Source organism: Suillus paluster, assembly GCF_016628075.1.
Source record: "Suillus paluster strain FC165 chromosome Unknown EDB91scaffold_8, whole genome shotgun sequence".
Lineage (NCBI taxonomy): Eukaryota > Fungi > Basidiomycota > Agaricomycetes > Boletales > Suillaceae > Suillus > Suillus paluster.
This window is the reverse complement of record NW_024537568.1, coordinates 753,051-768,836: the sequence shown is the minus strand read 5'-3', so window position 1 is coordinate 768,836 and position 15,786 is coordinate 753,051. Positions and strand designations below refer to the sequence as shown.

General features: G+C 48.8%; 4 protein-coding genes across 4 annotated transcripts; 3 read left to right on the top strand and 1 right to left on the bottom strand.

Moving 5' to 3' along the window:
- The first annotated feature begins 37 nt into the window (after window positions 1-37).
- On the top strand, window positions 38-2,225 carry EDB91DRAFT_1112334 (peptidase family C78-domain-containing protein). Its single transcript, XM_041317798.1, has 11 exons — window positions 38-110; window positions 168-277; window positions 329-478; window positions 532-661; window positions 717-853; window positions 910-981; window positions 1,038-1,071; window positions 1,119-1,159; window positions 1,209-1,425; window positions 1,476-1,811; window positions 1,863-2,225. Exons 1-11 carry the CDS (start codon window positions 64-66, stop codon window positions 1,963-1,965), a joined length of 1,377 nt encoding a protein of 458 aa, XP_041181089.1. The 5' UTR covers window positions 38-63; the 3' UTR covers window positions 1,966-2,225.
- A 3,687-nt stretch (window positions 2,226-5,912) lies between these two features.
- On the top strand, window positions 5,913-6,917 carry EDB91DRAFT_1244867 (uncharacterized protein; the record flags this gene model as incomplete). Its single annotated transcript, XM_041322467.1, has 3 exons — window positions 5,913-5,963; window positions 6,399-6,488; window positions 6,549-6,917. 3 exons carry the CDS (start codon window positions 5,913-5,915, stop codon window positions 6,915-6,917), a joined length of 510 nt encoding a protein of 169 aa, XP_041181088.1.
- Window positions 6,918-7,408: 491 nt separating this feature from the next.
- On the top strand, window positions 7,409-8,310 carry EDB91DRAFT_1244866 (uncharacterized protein; the record flags this gene model as incomplete). The annotated part of the gene is made up of 3 exons (XM_041322466.1): window positions 7,409-7,465; window positions 7,522-7,791; window positions 7,849-8,310. The coding sequence occupies 3 exons, from the start codon at window positions 7,409-7,411 to the stop codon at window positions 8,308-8,310; spliced, it is 789 nt and encodes a 262-aa protein (XP_041181087.1).
- A 6,818-nt stretch (window positions 8,311-15,128) lies between these two features.
- EDB91DRAFT_1079161 (uncharacterized protein) lies at window positions 15,129-15,449 on the bottom strand (the record flags this gene model as incomplete). Its single annotated transcript, XM_041315100.1, has 1 exon — window positions 15,129-15,449. The coding sequence occupies one exon, from the start codon at window positions 15,447-15,449 to the stop codon at window positions 15,129-15,131; it is 321 nt and encodes a 106-aa protein (XP_041181086.1).
- Between the last annotated feature and the right edge of the window lie 337 nt (window positions 15,450-15,786).

The following is a 15,786-nucleotide window of genomic DNA, read 5'->3' as shown; positions in this document are numbered from 1 at the left end:
GGGAAACACGTCTTGCTCATTAATGCAAACGCTTTAACTTAGCTGCTTACTCATGCGACAGGGATGGACGATGAGGTAGAAATTATCGGTGAGAGTAGTTCACGGCCATCGTGAGTGAAGCAAGCCTCCAATTATTATTTGCACACTTACTCTAGAGGCATCACCAGCTGTGCAGGCCCAACACTCTGCCAGTTGTGTGACACCAACTTCGAGAACTTCAGCGAACTTCAACGCCAACAGCACTATGACGTAGTACACTTCGACTCCGCATCTAGTAGTACGCATCGACCGACATGTCTAATTCTCCGTGTTCTCACTTCTTCGATAGAACCACAATCTAGTAATAGTTCTAGGAAACCAGCGATACCCAAAGACTTGTTCAAACCTCGAAGGTTCTCAGTGTCTCAAAGAAAGAAACCTGCAGATCAATTTTGGTATCCTAGTCTATCGAGGCCGCCACCTGACAACTGCAGTCCAGGTATGTCCATCAGAATTCACATGAGCCGCTTCCCCTGAGTACACCTACGTCAGGCTTAATCACGCTCTTAAAGCACGCTCTGAAGAAATCTCATACTAAAGGGTCCACCCGCCGAGCTGTGCTCTGCTGCGAATCAGCTACGCATATGAGTGTCGAGGCATTTGACCGCCGATGGGGATGCGGGTAGGTGTAACCTCCACCACTGTCTCGCCACCAGACTGATGCCCGCCCTGCATAGATATCGCAATTTCCTCATGGCATGTGCTGCACTCATGAACCAGCAAATTCAGAACATATATTATGCACTACTAGACGATCCCTTTCCCCCCGGTGTTCGAAATCTGCAGCGTTGGATAGAAGCTGCGTGGAAGGAAGGTGCAGCTATTGAGATCTGAGTATTCTATTTAGAATACTGAGTTACCATTTGACAGGTTATGACCCCGAAGGTGCCAGAGACTTAAAGGACGATTTGGTAGGAACAAATAAATGGATTGGTACAGCGGGTACGACCAGAACACTGCTCCTTAGGATCTCGATTGATTCAAAAACGTGCTTTCAGAACTCCATACCGCATTCACATCTCGCGGAATCCCGTACGCTATTATCTCTTTGTATGACAACGTGCTAAGTCTCGGAACAGTTCACAGCTTATAGATTTTGATCTTTCGAAAAACGAGAAAGGTGAAATCCACTTCTGCATCGGCCAACATCAGACTCATTCTGCTGTCAGGGGTTCAAGTTATGATAGACTGGATTGTGCGCTACTTTTCGCCACCCAATCCAATCAAACAGGGCACGGTGACCGACGTCCTCCGCGGTGCGTCACCTGTGATTGCGACGGACAAAATGCCTCTGGTTCTACAGTTCAGCGGTCATTCTCAAACTGTCGTCGGATATGAGATCTCAAAGAATGGGGATACGAATCTTCTCATATTCGACCCTTCAAGGTAAATTTGCCGCTGTGAGGAGGTGGAGACACTGATGTGAAGTCTTGAAGGCCACCTAAACTGAGTATGCGTCGAGCTGCGATTGCTGGACCTTCCTCAGTTGTATGGGAACAGTCACGAACCAACCAAGTGCTACAATCTGTCATGCATCCAACGTCTAACGGACTTTCCTCGAAACTGAAACGCCCTTCGTCGTCCTCCGATCTAAAGCAGCACAAGCGAGCCAAATCATCTGAGTCAGATGATGAGATCATCGTCGTGGAAGACTCAGATGACCCACGCAAAAATGACGAGAGACCGAGTATTTCTTCAGGTCAGCTACAATCATTCAAGCTTGACCCTACCGAGGTCGTGAATCACTTTCGGCTCAGCATATCGAAATTGCGGTGCGTATTGCTCTGCTGGACAAATTGTGTGAGCTCAGTGACTGTTCTCAGGCGCAAGCAAGACTACCAGATACTGTACTTCCCCATGACTGATCCATGGTCCATCGAGGAACGTAACAAGCGGAAGGTTGTGACGAGCATCCCAGGGTGTTGATTTTTTCTGGTTTGACTTCACACGCATGTTTCCTATGTTTTCCTTGATACCACGCATCGTAATTTGACATGAATTGTTTTCGATCACGCATTTGTACAGGATACGTGGATGGTGGAGCATGACTAGGTAAAATAGGCCGAATAATCGTTCTCTAACATTCCTTGCACATGTTGGTTTGGCGCACCCGGGCGCTGCGTAAGGCGCGGAGACGGGGGTATGTTTCGCTGGATCTAGGTGCCTTTGGCAATCGATCATAGATGGCCAAATGAACATCATCACTGACAAGGGTGAATCAGGGGCTCCTTTCCTCTTTTCACAGAACATCGACCTGTCTCGATAATGGACCGAAACGCTCCCATTTGTCGTCAACAAATCCTCTCTCATTTTGGACCTATCCTCTCTAGTATTGCAGAGAAGTTGCGCTGCCATATCCTTGGTTTTCTCTCATACAATAAAATTATACAGTGTGCATTGGTGAGTCATCCCCCTCCTTTTGTCAGCTAACACACTGATCTGCCAAGACTTGCCGAACGATGTACATGGTGGTCAAAAACTCTGTGGAGTTGCAATACGCCATCGAACTTGGTGCCCAAGGATTGGTGGTGGTTCATCCACGGCCACCTACTGTCTCCATAGCGGAGTGCTTGCACACACACTCAGAGACCAGGCAAACGCGTGAAATTCCTTCGGGCTCGATGTGACGAAAAAACTTTGTTTGGATTCTTCCTTTAGTTCCTGGTCCATCACCCACCGACAACTTGGCCTTGCTGAGTATTCCACTAAGGACGAGTGGGCCGAATATGAGGGCGACCCGGAGGATTATCAGGATGTTTGGTCCACAGTTATCGATACCGAGACCTGCGCATCTGAGACAGTAGATTATGTTCCTTTCGGATGATCCATGGATGATGCAGTTCCTGAATCATCTGCTGGCGATCACTGCATAGATGAGCATCGTGACCTTTTGGTGACTGTCGACATAATGAAGAATCGTCCCCTACACAACTTCAAATATCAAATGAATTACCGCACGCTATCCATGGGCAAGGAACATGCTTTGGTCCATGGATCCCATCTAGTTACTGTGACTAGGGCGGGCCCTCGCAACCCATTCTCACCACTTCTCACCACATGTGTTGGTCGATGTCCTCGGAGATCGCCTTGCTCTCTATGATGAGGTGGTTGCCAACTCGGGCCCGGAGGACGTAGATATTGGAGGTTACCAATACTGGTTGCTGCATGTGTGGAATTGGCATCCAGGACGTCAAGTTGATGTACGCGTCTTCTTCCGTCTCATTGAAAAAAAGTCTTATCGGAGTGTTGAAAAGGATATACGTGTGATCGACGAAGGCTGCGGCTTGGTCGACATCGGTTTCTTTACCAAGGCGAAACTTTTAGCTCTCTCATCACGCGGTCATATAGAGCTACACGACGTTGAGGACCTATCGAAGGCACCACAGCTTCAGGCAAGATTTATGCTACTCATGCGTATATCCGACTTCCGCTTTCGATATCCTTCGGTTTTTTATAGCGCCTCAAGTTGTGCGCATCTTGTGGCACCAGATGAACGTTGGACTTAGACAACAAACCCCGCAGATCGAGTCATATGCGTGAGGGAGTTATACTCTAGATCTGGTTCGATTTTTGTCATAACTGCTCGCCTCTTTTTCATGAATATTCCTCGCATCATGGTTTGATGCGACCTCAGAAGATGGTCTGACTGTTCCGTGGCCATTATGAGGCCCACAGAATGGTCGCTGCTGCCGAGACACGAAAATATTTGGAGTGGGAGGATCTCGTATTATACGGGTGGTCGGCAAGGATCGTGACGCCCGCCAGTTCCTGGCACATATGATCAATTTCAATCCCTCCGCAGTGGTGCGTGGCATCGGCAAGGTAGTTCGGGAACGCACGAATTTCCGCCGACACAAAGGAGACCCCGGGCTGTATATGTCAACAGTGATCACCTACCTCCCTTACCTAGAGGTAGTCAACGACTGCATCCTTGGTATCTGCAGTTCCGATATCATACTGGATGAGGAGCAGGTGTTGATATTTGAGCCTCAAGCTGTGGGTGAATTTGCGCCTGTCGAGCTAATGAAGTTAATGGTCTTTCTGAGTAGGAGGCTGAAGGGGTCGAGATAATCAGCCTATAATCCACGTCTTTCCAGAGTCATAGCCAACGTATCACTATCAGCAATTCCCATAGGCAGAAGTATGTACGCCGAGCCCGTTCAGACCCAGTTCAAACTCAATCGATATCATCTCGAGGACTTTGAGCACATCTACCAGTGCGGAGATACCTGTTTGGACAAAGCCACGTCACGAGTTCTGCGACGACACACTATGATCAGATATAAAAGAAAGCCGTCTTCGTAGCGTTGCCCCCGCAGGCTCAGAGTTACCATTCGAGACCGTCTCTGGCAAACCTCGTTTCACAAGTGATGCGTTTCTCCTTCCCTACCGTTGTTACTGCTTTGACAGCATCTACGTCTGTTAGTGCATGTGCGCCCCGATTCGGGTCTTGCAGGCTCTCAACAGATTGCTGCCCTGACCTTCTTTGTATGAAGAGTGTGAGTAGGAGTATTTTTACTTCGCATCCAGGGTTCAACTCTATGACTCACACCTTGTAATACTCAAAGTCTGCGACTGGCATCTGCGATTATCTCATTTCCCGTTGAGCTGGCAGTCTAAATGACACGTCGCAACAGTGAGTCATGGTTCTACTTTCGCATCGGTGCTGTGGTTGACGGCATGTCAGGGAGTTCGTCACTGAATTGATAACATGGTTGCTTCTGGAATCTGGAACATGAAACTCCAGCCACGAAGTGAATGTTTTTAACCCGCACTCGCTACTGCGAAAGGGGGGACCTTAGCTCTGGCGTAAGCGTCAGAGTTGCGGGCTGTATGCTCTGTCATAGAGTCGAATTACTGGCGTTGCAGTTCGTGGTTAAGACATTCATGGATGCCAGTGTGCAGGAGCTGCCTGCGATCTGAGGAAAATAGCGTCTTCTCCAAGCCTTCGTTCAGCAGGCTGACCCAGACAAAAACACATTTTTTTACTCGACTGAAGTGTAAGACATTACTAGTTCTATCAATGATCGAAGCACAATCTCTCCCCCATCCCCCCCCCCGAACTGGGTATACCTGCGTGTAATTCTCCGGTCTTAGGTTCTGCCTCCACTTGAAGTTCCGCCGGGTTCATTCGGGTCAGGTGAAAATGACGCAGTCTGGCGCGGCACTAGCTTATGCCTTTGAACTAAGTACCTTTAAATATCATGTTATGTCGCTCGATCGAGACGCTTTTAATTTTCTTTATTGATGTTCATCTTCGTGTAGACCCTAGAGTGCTGAAATGCACATGCATCTCACCTCATTAAGTTACAGCACTTGCCAGGCCCAAACTCCACGCTGGGCCCGTTCGCGGTGCGCACAGCACGGGAAAATATCGATTGCAAGTTGTAGTACGCCTCCTGTATTGTCTCTAACGGTGGTCTAATGTTAGCCTTCAGATGAAGTGTTATTCGGGCTGTGTCACCTTGTCAAGCTTAGTATACTGGCATGCATGGGCCTCAGTACCGTTATGTCAACTTGAAGCCCCACCCATGCCACGTCAAGCCATACCATATACCACGTCAAGCCTCACACACGCTGCGTCAGTGCCACGTAAATATTTCTGTGGGTAGTGGGATTAAGACTAGCGGGACTGCAAGCCAGTGTACTAAGATTTGGGAGACTGGAGTGGCATTGACGTGTCAAGGCGTGTCACAGTCGCGTCAAATAGCCACCGTCGACGCCCCATCCAAACCGATTAATCTAATCGATTAGCCAAACTGATTAGCAGAACTGCCGAGTTCCACCTACAATACTATTGTCAGGACATAAAAGAAAGCGTTTGCCTCAAGTCGGAGTCAGCATTCGAGACCTCCCTCGGTAGCGTATAAATTATGCGTTTCTCCTTACGTGCCGTTGTTGTCGCTTTGGCAGCATCTATTTCTGTCAGTGCATGTAAATTCCCACACGAGTCTTGCAGCACCTCGACAGATTGCTGTCCTGGGCTCTTTTGTGCGAAGGATGTAAGTATACGGTACTTTGCTTCGTGTTCAGGGTTCACTCACCCCTTGTAATACTACTAGGGTACCCGTCATTTCTGCGATTATCAAATCATCCCTCAGTTTACAGTCTGAATGACACGCGACAGTAAGTCACGTCGTCTACTTCCCATTGGTGCTGTGGTTGATGGCACAAATGTGTAGTTCATCAGGAAAAACCTCCTAAGCTAATTAGATGTTTTTAGAACTAATGCTGCATTATTATGTCTAAATTATCTAAATTCAAGTTTTAGCAGATTTAGCGTTGACATTCCCCAGACTGAAGCTCGCATACTCGCCCATCGTCATGAAAATGCAGCGCTCATAGAACTCAACTTTTAGCGCGAAGAACAATACGCACAAGCTCTGAAGGAACAAGAAGAACTGGAACGACAGGAGAAAGAACAACGTGCCCTCGAGCTCCGAAGAGAAGTGGAGATAGAACGTGAGGAACGAGAAACGTTCTAACGTGAGATCATCGATCGCCTCGAGACCAGCACCAAGGATGCTGCCAAGGTCATCGCCAAATCTCGTGCAGAAGCCATGAAGAGATCGTCTGCTCGCAGTACTACTACCACAATTCTGAGGAGTAATGCCCAACTACTGCGCGCACGAGCTGCTCAGAGTACTGTCGTTCCTGATGCTTACGAGGATCTCTATACGCTCAGGGATCACTACGACGATATGTACAGCGACGCAGTGAGGAAGGACCGCGAAGGAATTATGAGAGCGGGAGGATATCGGGTCGAGGAAGCTTGGGACAGAGCCCTCAGATGTGCTGTCGCTGGGTTGGATTTATTACCACTGTCAGAGCTGAGCCCATCGCCTGGACGGACTGATATTGTGATGGCATCTGCCTGAAACTCGTTTGCAGCCTTCGTTCCACATTGATGTATAAGGACATCAGCTATGGCAATTCTATCATTGCGTCATAGACAGACACGAGTCGTCACACTTCGTCCCTGCACCGCTCTTTTCACATAGCTGCTCGTCTCCGCACCATCCATCAAGCCCGCAGTCCCGTAGCGAAAACAGCTATAGAGATAGCCCAATCCACCGTGTCAATGCTGTATAAGATGATTCAGAGCGCAGCGTCCGTGGAGCAAATTTCCTTCGGGGAAATTATGGAATCAGGCAAGAACATATCTTATGGATAGCAATAATCTCCCCTAGTCAGACTTAATGGTATTTCCTTCTTTTTCAGGGGACGGCAGTGACTCGGCCAAGAATGAGCAAGTAGTATTCAAATCATCTTGACCGTTGGGTGACGCATAGTATGTGCCACCTCAACCCAAATGGTTTTCGGGCTGCAGCATTGCCAGTGTTCATAGTCGAAGAAAGGTAGTCAACGGATGGCTTACGCTGCACGAGCTCTGACTCTGATCGTGCAGTTCTGGGAGCTTACCAACGTCCGTAGGCCGAAAAATATCCTCCCATGTTCCCGTCATACTCACCTGCAATGCAGAAAGCGAATTCGCTCAACATTCTGTTCGTTCTCGTTGGTTATATCCTCATGCACACATCATCCATTCATTTGTTCTTCTCAGCTCGTGCACTTGGTTCCAACTTGAAGCTCAGCGTTGCAATCTTGTCATCATCCATCCTCGCTTTCACACTCGCTCTCCCCATCTCACACTACCTTGAGATTTCTTTGGATCCAATAAGTCTCACTGAAGCTCTGCTCTTCTTTGTGCACGTGGTTGGCTTCGATAAGCCCCTCTGTCTTGTGGCCGCAGTGTTCAATCACCCTCATTTGTTATCTCCCGTTAAAGAGGGCAGATGGCGTGGTTAGATGAGACCCGCCGGCGAGGTACTCATGGAGGCCACCGAAAACAGCTGCAATGCCATCTTGCGCGATTACGCACTCGAGATACAGTCAAAGAAGGATTTAGATGACCTCGCTTCTTCTACCGCTGCCAATGGCCATGCTTGCAGCGGTCAGGCAACACCAAACGGCGCGGTAAGTCCCCTCTCAAATGCCCAGCGCCCCATATCCGCCGCACTCTCGCCAGCGCAGTTCTCTTCCACACACCCAGCGGACGCCGTGCCAAAGACGCTAACAGATCCGTGGTTCTCGGGTGAAGGACCAAATGTGCCTCGCCCCAATCGTCCCAAAGTCCTCGCTCGCCGTTTGCGTGGATCGTCCTCATTGACGTCCTCTTTGACTTCCGCGTCTTCCACAGAGCTTGATGAAGACCAGGTAGTCTGTGTTGTCGGACGAGGTGGTGGAGTCGGATGGGCAGAAGTTGTCTGATGCGAGGAAATCTGCTCAGCGCTCAGTACGAGGATGATTTATTAACTCATGCTGCATCCGAAAACGCGAGAGATGTTTGAATCCACGACAGTATATTCGCTGATCGTATGTAAAGAACGGACGCAGCCATTGAATAGCTGCATGTACGTGAAGCGCACCAGAACGATCGCGTACGAAGCATCGCGGGAACGAACGAGACTAGTAAGTAAGTAAGAACTGTCACGGTCATGGTCACTATACGTAGCTCACGGTCATTCTATTTAGATCACGGTCACTTTACTCTACTAAACATTGCGCCGATGTACTCCGTCATGCACGGACCAGCTCGTTCGCGATTACGGATTCTTTATCTTATTGACACTCATACTGCTCACGGTTTCACCTTACATTATCACCATAGCAGGTACTTATGTGTGCTCGGGGCTTTGTATTGTTCCTCGTCGAATCAACGCCAGTATCTGGCCTCTCTATTGCCTCATTGCCGCGATCCTCTCTTACTCCGTTTAGTGCCCGTTACAGTTTGATTCGACCACCAACTCGTCAACCCGACTCTCGGGACTAGTAACTTTTCTTAATCTATCCTACCGTTGCCTTAGGGCTTTATTCTACTAACATGTCTGACCCCAATAGTTCAAACCCGGACATGGAGCACCCGCTCCCATCTCAGTCCACTTTTGTACCGACCCTGGAGAACTTCCATGAAGTTCTGCAAGCCATCACTGCACTCGGACAAAGCTCGTTCCGCTTAGACGAGAATCAGCGCACCATTGGACGCGCTCTCGAGGATATTACTGACAAGATAGCTGCTCTTAGATTTCCCACCATGCCACATAGTGCTGCTGGGTCCCACAATTCTTCGGAATCGGTCGTTCCGCGGAGCGTTGCTAAATTTCGGGAGCCACGCCTGTTCAAGGGCAATGCGACCGAGGTTGATGCCTTCGTAGACGAGATACTCAGCGCTGTAGAGCTCTCACGCTCTTCCCTACCTACTGACATGGACAAAGCTTTGTACTTGTCCATGTACCTCGATAACGGCTCACCACGCTCTTGGTTCACGGCGATTCGCTGCACTGATGACGAGCTACTTCACGATTTTGACTTACTGATCGAAGATTTCAGACAGCACTTCGGGGATCCTGACACCGAGGGCACGGCCCTCCGAAAAATCGAGAACCTCCGGCAGACTGGAAGCTGCGCGAACTATGCGTCCAAATTCCGCGAGTTACTGGTTTACGTCAATTTCAACACCTCGACCACCATCCAGAAATACTACGAAGGGTTGAAAGACGAAGTTAAGGATTTGTTGCTTACTGTTCACAGCCCGCCTGAGGAATTTGACGAGTATGTCAACCTCACGATTGCCATCAACAATCGACTCCACCGTCGCGATGTGGAATGCAAGTCTGCGAAGAAACCTGCGCCCCGTCAGCAGACTAGCAATGACACCACCACTCAGCGCTATGCTCAACCTAAGCCATCGACTTTGACCTCGCTCCCTCCTGGGATCCCGATGGAGATCGACGCGACCAAAACGGTACCACATCAGCCTCTCACCAAAGAGGAACGTGACCGGCGTTTCGCTCAGGGTCTCTGCCTGTACTGTGGAGGTGCTGAGCACACCATAAAAAACTGCCCGAACATGTCCGAACGTGCAAAGAAGAAATTCAATGCACGGAATGACTCGGGAAAAGCCTGACCGGCTGTCATCCCATCCCAGGGCATCCGGTTGTAGACGACGGGACACGTCAGAGTCACCTTGTGGCGCCGGATCCCACCCATATCCGTCTCTCAGATGGAAGTTATACCCCGATCGTAAAGTCTGCTCCTGCCTATGTCTTTGCTTCCAACTCCTACTTGAATTCCCCCTTGCATTTCTTTATCTCAGTTCGCCTTTCTTTCCCAAATAAGCAACCCATCAACACCTTTGCCCTTGTTGATTGTGGTGCTACTACCTCTTGTATTTCGGACCGTTTTGCCTCTCATCATTCTCTCCTGTGTTGTGTCAAAGAGACGCCGATACCTATTATGGCAGTTGACGACCGTCCTATTGCATCTGGGCTAATCACCCATGATGTCATCACTCATATTTCTGTTGCTGAACACAAAGAGATACGACCCCTTGCGGTCGTGTCTGTTGCTTACCCTGTCATCTTAGGTTTGGATTGGCTTCGCGAGCACAACCCCGACATTGATTGGGAAGAGTCTACTCTCTCTCTCGACTGTTGTGGGCTCACTTGCAAGAATCCCGTTATTGTTACAGTGAAGGGCTTTGGTCCTAAGCTATCTATACCACCCTCGAAACCCAATTCTGTGACTGCTGTCGGAATAGGCTTTGGTCTTTCTGACACTACCTCGTACTTAGCCCATGCATTCTCGACACCCTCACTACCATCTTTTGCCCCACCTAAGACTGATCCGGACCCCAGTCTTAGTGGTGTGACAACCTCGTTCCTCTCATCTCTTGTTGCACGGAATGGCTATGGTCACTCCGTCTCCCCAAGTTTGTTCCCTCAAACACCCAGTATCCGTCTCATCTCAGTGAAAAAGTTTGCATGGTTGGCCCACACCAATCCAGACGCTTGCCTCCTCCACTACCACTCCCCAACGTCCCCTGTCTACATCCACGCCACTACGTCGTCTCCAGTTGATTCCGTTGACGATGAAGTTCCAACTGCTTCTCACATCAATGACGAACTTCTCAACGCCATCCCTACCAAGTATATGGACTATGCTTCCACAGTCTTCTCTCCCTCCAAGTTCGAAAAGCTACCCCCTCATCGAGCCTATGACATTGACATCGAGATTGAGGATGGGAAGACACCTCCTTTTGGACCCCTCTACTGTCTCACTCCCCCAGAATGCGAGGCGCTCGCCGAGTACGTTCATAAGAACCTCGACCGGGGTCACATTCGCAGTTCTACTTCTTCTGCGGGTGCCCCTGTCCTTTTCATCCGCAAAAAGACTGGCGAGCTTTGCTTATGCGTTGATTATCGCGGTCTCAATGCAATCACCAAGAAGAATCGATACCCTGTTCCCCTTGTCCATGATCTACTTGATCGCGTTCAAGGCTGCAAGGTTTTCTCTGTTATTGACCTAAAGTCGGCTTATAGCCACCTTCGAATCAAAGAGGGTGACGAGTGGAAAACAGCGTTTCGGACACCACTCAGATTATTTGAACACCTTGTAGTCCCTTATGGTCTCACTAATGCTCCCGCCACCTTTCAAGCCTTCATTCAAGATACCCTCCACAATTTACTTGATATAATCTGTGTCGTCTATCTAGACGACATTCTAATCTTCTCTCACAATCAGGATGACCACAACAAGCATGTTCGGCTTGTACTTGACCGACTTCATGATGCCCATCTTTGCGCTAATCCCGCAAAGTGTGAATGGGACAAGTTGGAGGTTGAGTATCTCGGTTATGTCATCGGTACCGATGGCATCAAAATGAACCCGAAGAAACTCAATACTGTTGTCTCATGGCCCGAACCAACATCTGTAAAAGATGTCCAGTCATTTCTGGGGTTCGCTAATTTTTATCGTCATTTCATTAATGGTTATTCTTGTACGATGGAAATCGTTGCCTGAGTCAGAAGATTCTTGGCTTCCCCTTTCTGACATTCCTACCTTGTTCAACGAGCTCATCAAACATTTCCATCATTGTCATCCACACTCCCTGCATCCCCATTTATTTGATATCAATAAAAACTACCATACTCCTCTGTCTGTAACTAACAATTCTTCTCCTTCTTCTCTTCAGGTCCCTCTGCCCGCCGCGTCCTCCGAGCCCTTGTCCGAGCCCTCCTCACCTGCCCTTGCTGCTGTCCCTCCCACTGCTGCCCGTCCTCCGTCACCCGCTGCCGTACATCAGAGATTGAGATCTGAGTACGTGCCTCCCACGCAAACGACGACCCGTGGGGGTCGCATTTCGCACCCCGCTGAAAGGCTCGACCTGTAGCATCATCCTCACTCGCTCTAGAAGGGGGATGATGTCACGGTCATGGTCACTATACGTAGCTCACGGTCATTCTATTTAGATCACAGTCACTTTACTCTACTAAACATTGCGCCGATGTACTCCGTCATGCACGGACCAGCTCGTTCGGATGATTACGGATTCCTTATCTTATTGACACTCATACTGCTCACGGTTTCACCTTACATTATCACCATAGCAGGTACTTATATGTGCTCGGGGCTTTGTATTGTTCCTCGTCGAATCAACGCCAGTATCTGGCCTCTCTATTGCCTCATTGCCACGATCCTCTCTTACTCTGTTTAGTGCCCGTTACAAGAACGTGCAGCCAGCAGCACACAATTAGAGCCATCTGGGTAAATAGGAAATCGAGAGTCTAAAACGGTATCAGAGTGGGTGTGTTAGTGAAAGAAATTTAAAAAATAAAAGCAGTCCATCCATCCATCATCCCTCGCTCACTCACTCATAACCTCTTGGTGAAGGCAACTTCATTGCTATGGAATCGTACCTGCCATGGGAGGGTGCATACGTCGTGCCCGTCATGTTCGCAACACCAGAGTTGTATGTCATAGAATCAAGATGCCGGGACCGCGCTACAATGTTGGAGGCAATTTCGGTGCCATATTGTTCTGCTAGTTGACTGCGGTGAAAACATCAGCACATACAGGCGGGGATAAATAGGAGATAACATACCTGGTGTAATTTATCCATGATAACAGCCATACTCACCATGCTGTGTTAGCGCACGTTACGTGCATGTGACGAGTGCAACACTTTAGAATACCAAACAGACATTATATATAGTGGTTCATGTTTGTTTTCCTTTTCCCTCAGTCTGTTACGCACACAACTGAGGGTGCATTTCTTTATCTCTCTTCTCGATTACCTTCAGACTCTAATAATTTACCTACGATAGATCTAACTCTGTCTAGGTACATAGTAATCTCAGTCTGTTACGCACACAACTGAGGATCTAACTCTGTCTAGATTTATGAGCCCTGTGCCCTTGTAAACGAGAGTGCGGAAACCTTCTAGACATTGTTAAGCTTCAACTTATCGACATAACACACTCGCCGCATACGGTGTGCAGCATTATCACGCTATTTACGGTCGACATCCTCGAACATCGTTCCTACTTCCTCTTCGGGCGAGAAGCGTTGCACAGATAAGCATACGCGCTCATATATATATTGGGAATCTACCTCATTTTACTTTCCCCCCCTTCTCTTACTCGCACTATCACTTTGTGGTATGCCAGCGCACACATGGTCAAAGTCCCACGTCGGTAAATTTGACCTAACCAAAGAACCGATATCTTCTATTTCATTGAGTTCTACCCTAACGCCGACGAGCGTCGCGAAAGGCAAAACGCCTCTCACCATTAAAGTATCGCCCGTTCAAACTAAGAATGTTGTGCCTAATATTCCAACGTCAAAAATGTCCGCCTCTGTCAACACCATCACTTTAAGCCAAACAGATCTTGAGAAGATTGAACTTCTTGACCGCAGTAAGAATAACTGGGGTACCTGGTCTGACAAGCTACAGAACTACCTACTGTTGAAGCACGGTGGCGGATACATCCTCGGGATCATTCAACATCCAGACGGCCTCATTGACCCCACCAGCGCTAGCATTTGGGACCTCAATAATCTCTGGATTATTGCAGCCCTCCGTACCCATTCTAGCACTGAGGAACAGGACTTCCTGCACGCTTTCACCAATGCTCACCTCGTGTGGAACGCGCTCAAGTTGCGCCATGAGAAAGTCGGGCCGATCACACAAATCATCTTGATCCAACAAGGACTCACTGTTAAGTACAAACATTCAGAGCGCCTCTCCACCACTAGCACTCACCTCGCTGAACTTGTCCAACGCATACATGCGATTGGTTTGCCGAAAGAGGAGGGCTTCTTAACGATCCTCATGCTCAATGCTATGAGTGACGACTTACCGCACGTTCACAACCACATTGCCGACTCTTTAGCCACCAGCACACCCTCAGTGCCTTACGGACCCTCTAACATTTGGGCCCGCCTCGATGTCGAACAACAGCTTCTCGACAGTGAGAAATCCTCTGACGTTGCTATGGTAGCTACCAAGGGCAAGCCTGGGCGTTCGACGCGCACTTGTACGGAATGCGGACAATCGTCCCATTCCACCTGTTGCTCGAACTGTGGGAAATGGTGGCACACTGCGAAGGACTGCTTCGCAAAAGGAGGAGGTATGGAAGGCAAACAGGACGAGGTCACTGCCCAGAAATGTGCTGCGCAGAAACCTAAGCCAACCACCACTCCCAAGCCAGCATCCACTGGCAAACCTGGCAGTCTCCATTACGACCAGCAAGGACGTGCCTACCTGCTCGACAGTGAGAGCAATGAAGCTGTATATATCGCTGGTGCTGCGTCTTCCCCCCCGAACCTGCCGCTGCCACGAAGGAATTCGCTGGCCTAGCATACGACAGCATTTCATCTGCCTTCATTAGCGAGCTCCCCGACGCAGATTGCGACGAGTACAACGCCCTTTTCATTGCTATTGGCTCCCTTGACACCAGTGTCGACTGGCGTTCTCACACCCAGCCTGTGGACTTTGCTGGCATCACCTACAAGGCCCCCAACCAGCGTGCACGCACCATCGTGGACCCATCTGTCCTCCCCTTCTTCCTTGACTAGCCCACACCCATTGTGCCTTCGGCACATGTCTACATATTATTTATTTGTATTAAATCTTACATTTACAAAATACTATATACTTTTATTTTAGTTCTGAGGACAGAGGACATGGGAGAATTTTTTGGGAAGGGCAAGAGTCAACAGCAAGACACAAACAGTGAGACTGAAGTTTACCTGGGACACTGGCTTGCATCCTGCTGGCCGAGGTACGAGGCCACGGGATGCAAGCCAGTGTCCCAGGTAAACTTCAGTCTCACTGTTTGTGTCTTGCTGTTGACTCTTGCCCTTCCCAAAAAATTCTCCCGTGTCTCTGTCCTATTTTCTGCTTTCCTATCTCCTGTTCTCCTGTTCTCCTGTTCTCCTGTTCTCCTGTTCTCCCATCCTCCCGTCCTCCTCCTCCCATCTCCCCATTCACCCCATTTCTCCATTCTCCACCTTCCCATTCCCATGTTTACCCATTGCCCATTTTTCCTATCTTTATATTTTCGCATTTTTCCCATTTTTATGTATACAGAATTACAGTACATATATACATCATTGTTGTTTTCACATTTTTCTATTTGCTTGGTGTTCTTTTCTATCCCAAAATCCCTTGTTGTGGCTCAATTTTTACATATAACCAATTTTGGACAGTGAGGTCGTATAGTAAGGGAAAACGGTTTTTGGAAATTGAAACTCCGATTGACAGAACCACGCGAAATTTCTAAATTGAGGTTAAGCGAGCTAAGCGTTCCCATGTGGCCTTTAGTGAGCTATGCGTCTCCCACACACAGCCACAAAACCAGTCCCCGTGAATTATATGATAGCAGGGCGTCCGTCCATATCAGC